The 17,180-nt window shown below is 40.9% G+C and overlaps 1 protein-coding gene across 1 annotated transcript in view; it reads left to right on the top strand.

Annotated features, from left to right (window-relative positions):
* Window positions 1–17,180, top strand: part of LOC148443005 (A.superbus venom factor 1-like) — a 164,805-nt gene that overhangs the window by 93,483 nt on the left and 54,142 nt on the right. Inside the window, exons 20-26 of the mRNA XM_088463400.1 lie at window positions 485–624; window positions 2,894–3,100; window positions 3,281–3,347; window positions 5,008–5,094; window positions 8,308–8,511; window positions 10,846–10,921; window positions 14,959–15,118. Of these exons, the coding sequence (XP_088319526.1) occupies window positions 485–624; window positions 2,894–3,100; window positions 3,281–3,347; window positions 5,008–5,094; window positions 8,308–8,511; window positions 10,846–10,921; window positions 14,959–15,118 (941 nt within the window). The remainder of the gene's footprint in view (window positions 1–484; window positions 625–2,893; window positions 3,101–3,280; window positions 3,348–5,007; window positions 5,095–8,307; window positions 8,512–10,845; window positions 10,922–14,958; window positions 15,119–17,180) is intronic.

The raw sequence follows: 17,180 nt of genomic DNA, 5'->3' as shown, positions 1-17,180 counted from the left end.
TTTAGTGTACAGACTCCTAGTAAGTGAGGTCCCATCTGTGTATAATCTGGTTTCTGGATATATTTTCTTCTTGTAGGAGATACGTGATTTAGGATGATGGTTGAGATTCCTCATTTGCCTGACTAAAGACAAGGATGGTGTTTCCTCATGTATTATGTGTGTGATTTAGGGTAGGAGTGTGTTTCTTCATGTAGTATGTGTTTGGTCTACAGCAGGCTCAGGATGTTGTTTCGTCATGTTGGGTGTATATGGCTGAGGGTCTGGATGTTTTTTCCTCTTCTACAAAATGTGATTGAGGATCAGAATGTGGTTGATTCAAAGTCAGGATGGAGATTCATCATTTATGTTGTAGATGACACTGGAACAGGAAATCACTTTCTCATGTACTGTAAGGTCTGCTGTATAAGGCTAGAATTAACATTATGTTTCCTAACATACTGTACATTTTTAGTTTTGATTCATGTTTATGGTTTGTCATTGACAGGTATCTGTGTGTCTCGACCCTATGACATTCAGGTTAGAATGAACTTCTTCATTGACCTGAAGCTGCCATATTCTGTGGTGAGGAATGAGCAAGTAGAGATACGGGCCATTCTCTACAACTATGGCAACATGGAACACAAGGCAGGTGACCCAGCTTAAAGTAATATATCATGACATCACAGCATATATTCTACCTAGTTGGTTAAGAGGAGGACCCCAATGGCTGGAGCTAGGAGCTGGTATGGAAGGAGAAGGGAAATAACAATAGCAGTGTAGATGGCAAGGTTGTATTACTAAAACTCTAATGATATTGGTAACATAATCAGACAGATTAGTTTGGAACAGATAATACAGTAAGTGTAGTCTAAGCAGTTCCAAGTTCCGGTATTAGTAAAGACAGTAGCAATAGTAGCAAGGGGTCAGGAAAAAAGTGAGGCCAAGGACAGTTCCAAGGGCCTGAAACACAAGGGGTGATTCAGAGGTGAAATCAATGTTGATGTTTGCACAGTTGAGCGATTATTACTACTGCACATGTGTGAAAGGTTCTGGAAACACCTAGTACCACAAAATGTACCACTGAGTGTATGCAGAGACCGCTGCTGCATATGAAATCACTCCCATTTGAGCTGGCGGTGGAAAGCCATGTACATGCCTGGGATGTGTCTGGGGGGTGGGAAATGAACAAATATGGTGGCTGCATTCATTGATATGCCCAACTTCCATAGTGAGGTCATCTACTGGAGCATGCTGAAAAGCAATCAAGTTTTCCCGATTCCCCTAGTCTGTGGAGGGTCAGGAAAATGATAAAGCTACAGATTACTGGAATGGCAAATTTGTTAAAAAAACAAAATTGCGCAAATAAGCAAAATATACATACATCAGTTTGAAATAAATCATTTAGCAGAATTGAGTTAACAATTCCCCAGAACATTATGCACTAATTTATTACTGTAATTAAATACAATCTTATATGTATCTTTCTTGATCTGCCATGGTCCAAATGGAAGTGAAACGCTTTTTAATTTATGTCTTTCTTTTTTTTAAATAAATTAAATAAAAAATAATACTAAAAAAAAAAAGATCCAAATAGACATGACCCAAACACTATGATGAACAGTTGCAAAATGAAAGGCATTTTCCTAGACTTATAACGACTGCACATGTAATGGATTTCTTTGTCATACAGTTCACAGTTATTAGTATATAAAAAAACAACCGATTGATCATCACTGTGTTATACGCCTAAGATTTTGATCAAATAATAATAATGGATTATACTAAACAATACCAAAAGAAAGTAATGGCCTACTACACATGGACTTCACATACTATTGTCAATATCTGCACCGAAGAGACTACTTAGCGGATTTATGCACACATCTTTTTGTCTGCTGCTCGATCACCAATTAGAAACTGAAATTGAGAATAAATTCTACCTTTGGAACACTTCTAAAACTGGGGAATGAACCCTGGAAGCTTGTTCTGCCATTCTCATCTAGTGGCATATATATCAAATAATTTTTTGTGTGATATCCACGTACAACACCCATTTTCGGGGGTTACCTGCAAATATTAAGCATGCCTAGGATGTATATGTATGGACGACCACAGCAGATATGGGAAAGTTACAATTATCAAGCTCCAGAATGCAAAACATTCTAGAACCTTGTCCCAGTAACTATTGCCATGTTCAGATGGCAATAGGTATTGATTGTAGCAGGGTTGTAACTGGGCAATAATGTGGCCTGTACATGCCTAGCCCCTGAACATGTGACATCTTGACATCATAATAAGTGGTGAGGCCCCTGGGACCAGGAGATTCACAACTTTCAAACAATATTTTAGCTGTATTGTGGCAAAAATAATTTCTGGGGGGTGATATATTATGCATCCCTATTCAAAACTAAACTACCCAGGGATTTGTCTAAGGACAGTACAGATCATCTACATTAATGTTATTATGAATCATTAACTGTAATAATTTCTGGTCTATCTGTAGATAAAACTAGGGCAATATAAGAAAAATCAAGTACTACATAATGAAAGAGATATCAGTAGCCATAACAAAAAGTGCTATAGATCTTTGCTTTATGTGATGAAAGTTTCATATCAGCTAGTATTTAATAAAGGATTCTCATATTATAAAATCGGACCCTGATCTAAATTAGATCATTAGGCACATTTGCACTCTTCACAAACAAAAGAAAAGAGGACGGGGAAGGGGTTGGTAAATATATGACGGGTTGGGAGGAGGTGGAGCGGGGATGGGAAATGGGCAAATAGAGAGGGGAGAAGAACAATAGGAGCTTCTGAGAGGGTGGGGTGGCTGAGGTGACCCGGCAGATGGCAGGTCCATTTATTTACTAATATCTTAGATACCTCTCACCTGTATCTTCTCTATTTGGTGTAGGTGCAGATAGAGTGGACTTATAATGAACAATTCTGCAGTCTCTCCACTGCTAAACAGAATTACCGCCAAGAAGTAACCATCGGACCTAAATCTTCTTTGGCTGTCCCTTTTATCATTATGCCCCTGACCTTGGGCTACCATGATGTGGAGGTGAAGGCAGCTGATGAGTTAGTCTCTGATGGTGTCAAGAAGAATCTGAAGGTCGTGGTGAGGGATAGACATAGCTGTACTGCTCCTTTTTCTTTTGAGACTATAGTCTGAGATGTAAAAAGCATAAAAAATGATTACTCTAAATTACAAACTTGTCTATTTAAATTTTTAAGTGATTTCCTAAAAGATCAATCTCCACTACACATCCCAGGTGCATAAACTTTCTTTTTCTTTCAGCCAGAGGGAAGGCGCATAACACAGACTCTGGCTTCGGTGACTTTGGAACCAGAAGTAAAAGGCAGAGGTCTGTATTTTCTGTCGTAGTCAGTCTGTAAAATATTGTTATGCTGATATCCATATTTGCCTACTCTCCCGAATCCTGCGGGAGGCTCCCGATCTTTAAGGTAACCCCCCCACACCCCGTAAGCATAGGCATTTCTCCCGCATCCTGCCCACTTCCTAGTGAAGTGGGCAGAATGATGAGAATTTTCCCACGAGATTGGCTGTCCATGAGCAGGGGGCGGAGCTTAATGACATGATTCTTTAATAATTGTTTCATTTGGCCCTGCCCCGCACAGCACAAAGCAGCATAGGCTTGGCTGGAATGGTAGTGGACAAGTAACAAGTGTTACAAGCAGAGCCGTAACTAGACTTTTTGGTGCCCTGTGCCAGAGAGAGCATTGGCGCCCCTCCCAGGGGTGTATCTATAATGGGTGCAGGGTGCAGGGAACACGGGCCCCTGGGTCCAGGGAGGCACAGCACCGCACACCCTGCACCCATAGAATTACTTACCTCTCCGGAATCCCACGTCAGCGGGGTCCGGCACTGTAAAAACGACTGGAAAATGCCCGCCTCGGCCATTTTCCCATAGTTTGCGCATGCACAGTACAGGGAAAATGGCCGCCATGGCCATTTTCCCGGTGACCAGCGCATACTCTATAGACTCTGGGCACACTCTAGTGCCCAGAGTCTATACCTGCGGCGCTGGCCGCACATAGCTCAGTGTGCTGCCGGCCACGGGAGGGAGAAGAGGGGGCCCATGTTGGAGACTGCACATGGGCTCCCTCCTCTCTAGAAATGCCCCTGGCCCCTCCCCCCTTTTTTTAAATAGTGCACCTGGAAAAGAGTCATGGCCTCATTCGGAAGGGCCAGGGAAGAGATAGGGGAGGCCGGGAGATGCTGAGGATAAAAGAAAAGGAAGCTACAAGTGAGAATGATAATGAACAGGAAAATTGACTGGCCCAAACAGCACCCCCTGCCCTGCGGTGCCCTGTGCCATGGCACTGGTTGCACTACCCTAGTTACTGAACTGGTTACAAGCGAATGGGGCAACCACACTGATCGCTTCCCCCCTGGATCTGTCCCTGAACACACCCTGCACCATGTGTCCTAATAGTCACCGCCCAGTTGACGCCCAGAAATGTCCACTTAATGTTAGGCTCCATCCACTCAACATGCGACACAGATGAAGCTACTTGCAACTTCAGGTGCATTGTATAATAACATGTGCATACCATGTTTAATGATAACTATGCATGCGCTGATGATGACAAAATCACTTAATTTGTCTATATCCTCAGACACGTCCAAATCATAGTCAGAACCAGGCCCTAGCAAGGAGCACCTTTACTCCTACCAAAGGTCTGTGCAGACTTCTCCTGCACATATTCCTGTACTCTGGAGGAAGCATAGTACCACCAAGCATTTTTGAATTGCATCTAAAAAAACTGTGCCCATAATAAATGAGGCCCATTGTATTTTAATATTCTGAGTAAATTAAGATATGTGTGCATTATTATATGAACCATAATATCTGAACATTTTGAGATATGGCCCAGTATATGAATAAATGAAGTATGCCTATGCAATACAAATTTATGTTTGTAAAGCTTTGTTATCCATGGCAACCACAGAACTTCATGTCAGAAAATGTGGAAGGTGTTTTATTATTATGTATATTACAGATGGGGTGCAGGAAGAGAGAATCTCAGCAGTGGATTCCAAAAGTATCGTTCCCAAAACAGATTTTCAGATAATTGCCACTATCCAAGGTAAGACTTATTCATCCAAGGACATATCCACAGGGGCTGACTGGCAGGTCTTAGACTGTGTGAAAAGCTACAGAAAGGCCTGAGTATGAGTACGAAAAGACGGTGGCAGCCATATTTTGTACCATATATGCGGCTATCATGTTTATAGGAGCGCTGCCCACTGTTTTCTCTCCTCAGCTACAACTGTCTTTATTAGCATCAGAACTTACACCAGGTGTCCTTTCCTCAGAACTTTAACATCGTAATAGCAACCCGCCCACGACACTCGCAAGACATAGTTCACTTGCATGCGTCTGCAATATTAGTGCCCCAATGACACCCAGAAACACCCATTTTACTGTCACAAAGAACCATTTGCGGTGATGGCCTCCATCAAGGACCATATGCTTGGAGCCACGCATTTGTTGTTGGCAAATAATCGCTAGATGTGTTTTCTTTTTTTGCTGGTGTGTGTCATTGAGTCAGACCCAAGGGGGCACTCCAACATTCATCCTCCCCATTCTCCCCCCCCGGAATGCAGCAATGCAATGTTTGGTGTATTCCATGCAAAGCAGTGTGAAGCTTGGCATATATTCCCGTAGAGAGGGCACAGTCATGGCTGTGTGAAATCATCATCCAAAATCTTAATTGTACTGACACATTTGGGAAAGTTGAGAGGAAGACACGCATTAACGCACATTCGATATATACTAGGACAGTGGTGTCAAACTCGGGCCCTCCAGCTGCTGTGGGACTACATATCCCAGCATGCTCTGCCTCAGTTTTAGCATGTCCTAATAGCAAAACTCTGGCAGTGCATGCTGGGATGTGTAGTTCCACTGCAGCTAAGGGGCCCGAGTTTGACACCACTGTACTAGGACAACATTATACTGTACACACCATAAACACAAACACAGGATACAAGCACAACATGGTTGTATGGTTTTGGTATCGCTGCTGTGCCTTTGTAAAATATTATAATCCATCAGGTGTCTTGTGTAAATAGATGCCTCCTGCCGGCTTCTGTTATCCACTGCTGGGTCATACGTTGCATAATTGACTCTGCCTGTGTGACCATCGATAAAATGAAAAACCTTCAGGTTACTCAGGATGGCCAGTGGTGCCAAAGCCAGTGAAGCTGCTTACAAGGACGCAGCCCCTAGCTTCATTATGTCCAGAAAACAGGGCATGCACGTAACTGCTAAGCCCACAAATGGAGGAAGCCTGTTAGTCAGGCTGTGGCATCCAGGCACTGTGAGCAAGCAGACACCGATAAGCACATGAGCAGTACAGATCCTGCGCATGCACCAGTTGGCCACTACCAGAGTTGCACACAAACCATCGGGTTTGCAAAGAACTTTGAATCAGGCCCTAAATAAGATGTAGTCAGAATACAGACACTGGAATCCTGATAGCAGTCAGAATCCCGGCTCCAGAATCCCGACTGCTGACCTCCTGATGGTAAGTATCAGGGTTAGGCACTAGGGCAGTGTTTTCCAACCTCAGTCCTCAAGGCACACTAACAGTCCAGGTATATGATATCCATGCTTGAGCATAGATGGTTAAATCAAAATAGCTGAGGTTCTTATTAAGACACCTGTGGTCCAGTATGTCTATACTTAAAACCTGGACTGTTAGTGTGCCTTGAGGACCATGGTTGTGAACTCCTGCACTAGGGGAAGAGTTAGGGTTAGGCTACGGTGGGAGAATTAGGGTTAGTCTGCAGGAAAGATGGGTGAAAGCTAGGGGAAGAGTTAGGGGTTAGTGGAAGGGTGTGGGTTAGGGTTAGTAAATCTGGATCCCACAGCATCACGCAAACACTGTGTCTGACTCAGGCCCGGGTGTCAGTGGTTTCCATCGTTGAAATGTCCCCATTGAATATCCCCAGAAATCCATAGTCAGGAGATGTTTTTGACACCAGCAAAAAAATAAGATATTTATGTTTTTCCACTTTTTTTTTTGGTATGTAGCAAATAGGGAAACAACAACACTTATTATATATATACATATATATATATATATATATATATATAAATATATATATATATATATATATATATATGCTTTGTCTCAAAGAGTTGCTTGTTTTAAATATATTTACATTTGTTTACAAAAGACTGGCAATTTTTTTTTACACACCAGGTACAGAAAAGGAATCCTATGTTTTAGGGCGTAGTGAGGTAGAACAGTAATATAAGAATACATCTCAACACACACTTCTTAAAAAAATACAATTTACATACAGTAGAATTAGGAAAGCCTGCAGGTTTTTTATAGACTACATGAAAAAATATATTTGTAACTTTAAAATGGGTCTTCTTACTTTGGTGTGCAGCTCAGACACAGCACAGTATTTATCCAACAAATGATCTTGAAACCAACCCTGTCTCTGCGCTCATACACAAGTGACAAACACAGGTGACTGCAGTGTATATAGATTTCCTTGTGAAAAAAGTGCAATTGTTACTTTTTAACAATCAAGAGCCTGTTTTTGCAGCACCACACACAGTAACCTATTTGCAGGCCCGCTAGTTTGAGTGACAGAATGTGTCGTGTTTGGGTGGTGATAGGGGAAGGTCCATGAAAACGGGGGAGTGGTGGTGTGAACGTGGTTGTGCCTGAGCATCTGAATGGCGTTTCTAAGGCGTGCATAATTAAGAAGCAGCGCCATTGTACATGTCACCTGGCTGTTTAAAATACTGCAGCTTTCGCAGTGCTTGCGGTAGGGTAGGGTCAACCAGAAGAACTGCGTATGCCTCCAATGGTTCTTAATGTTACCGGTTGTTATATACACTTCCTGGAGATTACATGTGCTGCGAAGGGAAAGTGGGCGTCATAAGACTGGCTTGCGATCGCACTGCCATACTGGGCTTCCTAATGTCTTGCCATGCGATCGCAGCTTTTGCATATATTAGCAGCCGTGCGGCAGCGTGCGGACTCATCTAGCGAGCAGGTCTGAATTGAGCCCTAAGATCTGAACTTGGTGGGAAGACTGAGGCAACGATTCAGATTCACTTTGAACTCCTAAGTTTGGGTGTGTTGGGTTTTCACAAAACAAGCAGCTCATTTCTAGATAGGAGCAGCCTTGGTGGTAATCCATGGTCCAGCCAGTAGCTGATTATACTCCTACTCTGCATTGTGTACTTTTCCTCTTAATATATCTGGTATCAATTAAGTAAACTTACTTTCTGTTCCTCGTCTGAGTTCCTTACTGTACTCTCTCCATTGCTCCAGGGACTCCAATTAGTGAAATGGTGGAGAAATCCATTGATGGAATCAATCTGAATCACCTGATCTCAGCTCCCGGGGGATGTGGGGAGCAGAACATGATGAAAATGACTCCTACTGTAATTGCTACACATTACCTGGATAACACTGATCAATGGGACAGAGTAGGCGTAGAGCGGAGGGAGCAGGCCATCCAGTACATCAAAAATGGTAAGAAAGTCAAAATACAGTATGTATCTCAAGTGTCATAACACAGACCAAACTCTTAACCAGAGAGGAGCTAGTGCTGACAGTGTCAAGGCACAGAGTCTAATGGACCCCTCGGTCTTCAACGAGAACTGCCACTCAGTGGTATGGCTTTGCTGCTGGGAGCCAGCAGGTCACTGCGCTATAACTGTGACTAGTTCGGAAGTTCAGTAGTGTAGAGAAATATTGTGGAACAGATTCTTTCAAATTGACTCAGTGAGGTAAATTTACTAAGATAGGAGTTCTATTAAGAAGTGGTGTTGCCCATAGCAACCAATCAGATTCCAGGTATTATGTTCTAGAAGGTGCTAGATAAATGAGAAGTAGAATCTGATTGGTTGCTATGGGCAACATCACTTCTTAAATAGAACTCCCAACTTAGTAAATTTACCCCCGTGCCTCTGATTATTATGAGGCAACCTTTGCTTACAATATATGCATTTTCCTGGGAAATCTTATTAAATTCAAAATATTGATATACCAAATAAAGACACTGCAGATGTCCCATTACTGTCATATAACAGGAGCATTAAATATGCTCAAGGAATCAAGAAGATATATTTTAGAAGAAAGTAAAAGTTCAATAATCCGAATGTGACAGGTGAAATTTTAATATGTGTATTTCTAATAATACTTAAAATACCAAAACTGTCACATAAAGCATCTCATTAGCAGACTATGACAAATTATAACCACCGATGTATGCACTATGAAGTTTGAGGGGCACCTGTGTGTAATAGCTTGTGCTGCATACATACATGTACTTCATGGGATTCTAAGTGGTAAATTTACTAAGAATCATGTCTGGTCCGAGATTGGCTGAGTTTAAACACGCATAGGAACGATTGAAAATGGGAGGTTTTTAATTGAAATCCGTGAATTTACTAAGCTCCCATGTTTACCTGGATCGCGTTTACCCATGGTGTATGTGATCATTCCTACCCCTGTTTCCTACCCGTGTTCCCCTAGACCAACACACCGAACTTGTGTGTATTAATGTGTAAATCAGTGGTTAATTGAAGTAAAAAATTATGTGGGGTTCCTACCAAAAGCATAACCAGTAAATCCTGGTTCTAAAACTACGAGGGACAAAATGTATTAGCAGTCCCCCATATTTTACGAACCAGCATTTGGCTCTGTGAGCCGGTCCAGGTTTTAAAAATACGGGAATAAAATTGCAAGTAGTTCCCTGTAATTTTAAAACCTGCACTATGCTCAAACTAGCTTAAGTGTAATGCCACAGTCAGGGGGAACTATTCACTGACCAAAGCATTAACACCCCAAACCAGTCATCCCAGGCCAAGGATCCCAGGGGAGGTGGGGACCCCCCAATAAAGGGTTCTCCCTCTCCTGAGCACCCCAGGCCCGGGCTGAAGCCTGAGGATTTTAGCTGCACCCCTGGCTGGTGGGTGCAAGGGTAATAGTGATAATAATAAATGGCTACTATTGTTCTTTACAGTGGGACTACAGGTGCCAGCATACCTGCCCTTTGGTACTTGCAGAACTACAAGTTCCAGCAGGCGGTGGGTATCGGTACTCCTACTGTAAAAATTTTTTTAAAAAAATCCTCTGGGATCCCTCGCCTGGACTGACTATTTTGGGGTGTTAATGCTTTGGCCAGGGGACTTGGTAAAAGGGTCCTCTGGCTGTGGCATTATACTCCCACTAGTTTGAACACAGTACTGGTTTTAAAAATATGGGGAACCTCACGCAATTTTTTCCCTGTTTTTTTAAAACCAGGACCGGCTCACAAAGGCCAGTGCTGATTCAGAAATTATGGGGGACACCTACACCTTTTTTACCCCATATTTTTAGAACCAGGACTGGCTCGCGGAGCCCACAGCTAGTTATGCTTTTAGGGTGCTATTTTTTTATTTGTTACTTTATTTTAATCATTAGAGGCAGAAACATACATGGATCACACTGATCTGTGTATGTTTCTGCAGGACACGCTGCTCTGGAGGGGGTCTATTTAAATCTTCTATTTTTTAACCGAGTTTGCTTAAATTACCCCTGTGATTATATTCACAATTCTTGGTAATTTCCTGTGCTGTATTCCTGGCTATGGAAAGTATTGCCGTGTTTAGATGATGGTGTATTTATTTCTATTTGTGTTTGCAACTGTGTTTTATGGAGAGTTACATGATTTATCACCTGAATTTGCCTTTAGTGAATTTGTGAGTGGTAGAATACGGCCAAACACACCTGTGATTGATATCTCGGACCAACAGGAATCTTAGCAAATGTCCCCTGAATTGTTTTTATAATGTCAGGGTTTTTTCTTTGCCTTTTAAACAGGTTTAGATAACCAAATGATATATCGTAAAGCGGACTCTTCATACGGTCTATGGTTACGCACACCAGCCAGCACATGGTAATATATTCTTCTATGTATAAAATGTCTTACAGTGGAATATCTGTCTTACACTTGTGGAATTGGATGCAAACACATTTTGCACCTTTTTTTAAGGTTTCCTTGTTGCTGTTGTTCTGTGACTGGTGCTCTGCAAACTTGCTAAACTAATATACAGCGGTCAGTGGTATATATCCAAACATAAAAACAAAGTATCAATCACAGCTCCAAAGTGCAATAAAATTACTAATGACATGATGGATGTTGTCATTAAAACTGAAAAGCCTGTAACAAAATTTAATATAAATAATACACTTTTTTCAAGTAAATGCTGTAATGTAACAGAATACCACAATATATTATGCTCAAATTCCTGCGAAGCACCAGCATACAATAAATAGATGATGTATATCAACAATATACCAGCAGAATTTGATTAAATGACATGTAGCCACAGATGTCATCAGCCAAAGGTTTGGCATATAGGACAATGTCAATGCAATGTTGTGAGATTAGTTAATTCAAACAGGAATCAATGTTGTAACGGCTCATGTAGAGATGGGTTTATAAACCAGAACCCATGATTACATGCAAAACTTCAAAATTTTGGAAAGTAGAAATGCACCACAAATGCATTAAAGTCTCAGGACCTGATTCAGACCCACTCGCAAGTGGCCGCTCGCTCGATCGCGGACGATATTTCCAATCTGCGCTTGCATCCCAATGCGCGTGCACGAACCACTGCAAGTGGTCTGGAAGGGTTCACTTGCCTAGCATAGACAGCCCATCTGAATGAGTGACTGAAGAGGCCGTTTGTGGGTGGTAACAGGGGCAGGGCACTACTAACAGGGGAGTGGAGATGCGAACGCGGGCGTGCCTGAGTGTTGCAACGCCATTTCAGGGGCGTGCATAAAAAATCGGCAGCATCATAGTTCACGTCACTTGGTGGAATTTCACACTTAAGCGCTCGCAGTGCTTGTGGCAGCGTATAGTCAACCTTAAGCGCTGCAATCGCATGGTGCACAATGTACCAATGTTTTTAGGCACTTCCAGGAGATGACGTACGCAAGTGGGCATTTTAAGAATGGATGGTGGGCGTCTACATACACAAGGTGATCGCTCGCCAAAACATAGTGGGCGTGCTTATGCAGGGTTGGACTGGCCCACAGGGGTACAGGGGAAATTCCCAGTGGGCCCCACTGCTTGTGGGTCCATCCTCCTCTTCTAGGTTTCAGGTTCCAGACCTCAAATTATAGATTGTCACTCTATTAGATGTTCAATTACTTAGATGAGAATATCCACTGATCAACATGGGGGCTTGGTTCCCTTCTATAGAAACTACCTCTCTGATGGATGGCGCAACCCTTAAGCATGGGCCCCTACCAGTACATTTTCCCAGTGGGCCCTTCATGCCCCAGTCCGACACTGTGCTTATGTCTTGCCTTGCTGGGTGTGTGCCAGATTTGCATCAGCTGGAGCGAGCGATCGTATCTAGCGAGTAGATCTGAATCAGGTCCTCAGTCAGTTGCTTGCCTCTATTTCCAATGGGTTGAACACGGTTACTCTGTGGTATAGAGCACCTTAGAGACGACTTGAGAGGCAACTCATGAAGGGCTTTCTAAATACAATGGTTTAAGGACAGGTTCCATTTGGTGGTGCATGCTGTGATCTGCTGGAGCCTATATGCTGCAAGAAGGGATGATGAGATGTCTGCTCTGTCAATGTGCTATATTGTTCAAACAGACACCTTGATTCTCAATAGAAAGTAATGTGTTCCAAATTCTTTGCACTGTACCCAAAAATAGAAATGTGTATACTTATCTGAAATGGATGTCGCCCTTTAACCTTATCTTAACAGTCACGTACGCATTCTGCAGTTGACCTGAAAAGAAATATATCTCATAGCCTAAAACTTTTTTCAAACATATATATATATATATATATATATATATAATTTTTTTTATTTTTTTTTAAATATACAGTAGGTAGAAAACTCACAATATAACAAATAACAGTGCATAGGCCACACAATGATTCTGGAAGCCAGGTAAATTGGTAACTAGATGGCTCCTCCTACTGCTGCAAGGTAGGATCTGAATACGTAGCAGCTGGAACTCCCAGGTCACAGTGGATGGATTCCCTGATGCGTTTCATCCTGAAAAGGACTTTTTTAAAGGGTAATTTGAAAATTACACCATTACTCTTTTAAAAAGTCCCATTGTTCGAATATATAACAATATAGTGACTGTCTTAACTCATGAATTACCTAAAAAGTTGATATGAGTTAAGATAACATATGTGACTAAAAACATCTAGACATAATAATAAAGTCTTAGGTTCAAATTAATTAATCGCTTGGGCACAGTTTTAGAGGCCCATTTATCAACAAGTTTTATCATACGCTACAAGTATGAAACTCATTGCAAATGATAATTGTGTTCCAGCCAATTAGGTTCTAACTGTCATATTTTTTGAAAAATGACCATTGGGTTCTGATAGGCTGGAGCACAATTTATCATAAGCAGCGAGTTCTAAAACTTGCTTCATGTGATAAACCTCATTGATAAATGGGCCCCTTCATCTTTAATTTCTATTTATGTATAGTATTTTTGCATTTTTACATTTATTGCACTACACATACAGTATGACCTATATGAGTATTGAGGGTTAATCCTAAGTAACTGCTTTAACTGTGTCACTGTATCTGCTGCAAACACACTATCTAACTATCCAGTATTGCTTTGATTGTGTTCAGTGATCCTTTGCTCCCTGTCAAACCTCTGGCTGATGACATCTGTGACAACATATCAGCTAATCAATTTATGCTGCTTTTTGCATGAATTTGACATACTGTATTGTGTGTGTTTTCTCCTGTATAATAAAATTTGTCTTTAATAAGCAGACCTATTATTGTTCATTTTATTACACTCTAGAGTTGTGATTGTTTGTTTGACTTTGTGCTGACATCTAATATTTTGAGAAATTTGCAAGTACTTTTTTATCACTCACAGCAGGTGCAAAGCACTAATTAATCAAGCACTGGATAATTGTAATAATAATAATAATAATAATAATAATAATAGTGGGTTGTGTGGTTGACACTAGATGGTTGGTTAGTCACTTAACTGATATCACATATACCAATATATATGTGATATCAGTTAAGTGACTAACCAACCATCTAGTCCCTTCAGGAATGATAGACTTACAGGGTGTGACTCAGGGGTAGAGGCAGGGTAGCCACTGGGTGTAAGTGGCCACTGGTTTCCCTCTATGCATGTGTCCGTGCCGCACTGCTCATATGTCCCGATGGTTACCGCACAGAGACACAGATAGAAATTACATGAATAGCCATGTTATATTGATGGCTGTTTTCGGATAGTAACTGGAGGATGGACACCACATGCGGGCATGCATGTGAGTGTTAGCCACTGTGTCTAAAAATGCAGTTGCACCAACACCTGGGGATATATTTACTATAGTGAGAGTTTTAGGAGTGGAGTTATTGCCCATAGCAACCTATTAGATTCTACTTATCATTTATCTACCACCTTAGAGAAGATAATAGCTACAATCTGATTGGTTGCTATGGGCAACAACTCCATTTCTAAAAACTCAAATTTTACTAAATAACAGCCATATTCAGTCAAACATTCTGTGCCCGCTATAGGACAGGGGCAATGTCGTATGGTGTGGCCAATAGTGCGCCGATAGTGTGCCTTTGTATGCATCTCTCAAAGGACGCCCATTGGCCATGGCAGTAAAAAAAAGAAGCAGTTGCAACAAAAGACACCTACAATAGTGCCCACCTCTGAATCACCCCCATAATGCTTCTGTACAGTATGTGCACAAGTGAACCTGCTGTAACTGTTGAACATGTTGGCACTGTCTGTCACTAATGGCTTTTGTTGTGTTAATTCTAACTGCCATCTCCCCTCATTGTGGCCCCTCCAGTGCTTGATGCAATTCCTTCTCCCTTTCCTTATTCTACAGTAGCTCTATTTTTCTGTGCTCATCGACATGATAATTTATTTCTCCCTGTGGCTTCTTCTCCTTAGGCTCACGGCTTATGTGGTCAAAGTATTTGCCTTGGCTACAAATCTCATCAACATCGAAAGAAATGTACTGTGCCCTTCTGTGAAGTGGCTGATACTGAATAAACAAAAGCCGGATGGGTTATTCCAGGAGGATGCACCAGTCTATACCCAGGCCATGGTGGTACGTACAACATTGTTGCTGAAGCTGTTTCAAAAAATAGTATTTGGGTTATGAGGGTTTATAGTTTATAGAGAGGTGCATTTCACACTAAAGTCTTCCTGCACCAGATTGCAAGAGCTTATTAGAACCCTGTTCTTCTGGGGGAACTTGCTTCATTTGATGTTTTCAGCCTCTGGTGTCTTGCTGTACTCCATGAATCTCCACACATCATGTCAATGTTCCTGTCACATGAAGCTCATTAACTTATCTTATCTTATGTTATTGAGAACTTTCTGCTTATGCAATTAGCTACAGGTCATTTTATCTTTAGCTAATTAAAAAAAAGCCTTGAACAAGTACGAGATGAAGACTGGATGCAAAAAGGTGCTCAACTTAATCATCAAATGCTCTGCAAACTGATTTCATAAACTGAGTTTAGAACAAACATGAGGTTCTTAGAGCAAGAGTTGATCTGAATGAGCCACCTTAACATGGTAAGTGGGCATCCCCAATAAAATTAAAATATAAACTAAGAACTTCATGTTTAGAGTAAATTCTATCTCCTGATGCTGCCAAGGAGGCTGCATCCTCCATAAAATTATTAAAAAGTTTCGAAACAATAAAAAAAGCAGTGCTAGAGATTCCTTATAAATTATAAGTTAATTGCAGTATACATTATGTAGAATAATTCAACACTTCTATAGAGGCTGTTTTCTGTAACAATTAACATATTTATTTACTGTAATCTACAAATAATATAGATTAGGATGAAAGTTAATACATTTAAAAAACAATAATGAAAAACAAAAAATACACCATTTAGAAGTACAATTACTGCAAACTAGGCAATGCAGGGAAACTAAAACTGGCCATACACAAGACCAACTTTCCTCCAACCATCAACTAGTTGGTCGGTTGTCATGAAAATCCGGTAATGCATGGGAACAAATGACAATCATCAATTTGCTCCCAAACACCAGAAAACATGAAAAAGGCCGTTCAGGCAAGTTGGTTGAATATATTTGATTGAACCAGCTTGTCCGAACTACAGCTTTCTTCCATTTTCCGATGTTTGGGAGCAAATGGCTAATTGTAATTTGCTCCCATACATTACTACTAGTTACTTGGAGGAAAAGTTGGTCTGATGTATGGCCAGCTAAACTCCTATATGTACAACAGTATATGTACATATGTTTCTGAATTGGGATACTCAACAGATTAGATAAATGTAACCCAATATGCACCAATGCAGTAGGGGTTTATAGAATATTTTGTGTCATTATGATTTAATGAGTATGCAATAAAATTAAGTTAAAAAAGCCAGGTATCCTTACAGGTCACAATTCATACTGATACTGGGTATAATAGATATGTATTTGCAGTTATTTTATTACATTGTTCACATTTAAATCAGAAAGCTGTTGTCAATAGAAAAATTGTATTTATCACTTGTTGATAAATCTGGGCTTGAATGTAGATTCAGTAATGAATATGTCCATGCTTGTCAAATGCCCAATTAGTATGGAGGCAGGAACTGGCTATACAGTGGGGAGGCCTAATTAATCAGTCAAACAGCTGCACCACCAAGTAACCTGTAGTTATTAACCACCCCATGGTCCTAAAAGGCTACATGTATGCATACAATATACTGTTACAATGATTTAGCAGATATATATATATATATATATATACACACATACATACACACACGAAATATATATATATATATATATATATATGAAATTCTGGTGTCCGGCTCTCCCTGGATAGCCAATTAATGCACCGGGCAACTTGTGTGATAGCACATGCCGCTGTATTGTATTTATTCAAGTCGCCAGGAGTGCTGTAGTTTCTTATGTATGTATATATATATATATATATATATACTCATTATCGAGTCTTTCTGGGATCACATGGGGAGACAGAAGGATTGGAGCAAGCTTACATCCACAGAAGATCCGTGGTTAGTTCTCCAAGATGTTTGGAACAAACTCCCTGCCGAGTTTCTTCAAAAACTGTGTGCAAGTGTACCTAGCAGAATTTAATAATTGATGCTGATTTAAAGGCAAAAGGTCAAGCATGC

The sequence above is a fragment of the Taudactylus pleione genome, unplaced genomic scaffold, assembly GCF_031769625.1.
Source record: "Taudactylus pleione unplaced genomic scaffold, aTauple2 ptg001357l, whole genome shotgun sequence".
Classification (NCBI taxonomy): Eukaryota; Metazoa; Chordata; class Amphibia; order Anura; family Myobatrachidae; genus Taudactylus; species Taudactylus pleione.
The sequence above is the reverse complement of the archived record's forward strand: the minus strand, read 5'-3'. Positions and strand labels throughout refer to the sequence as shown.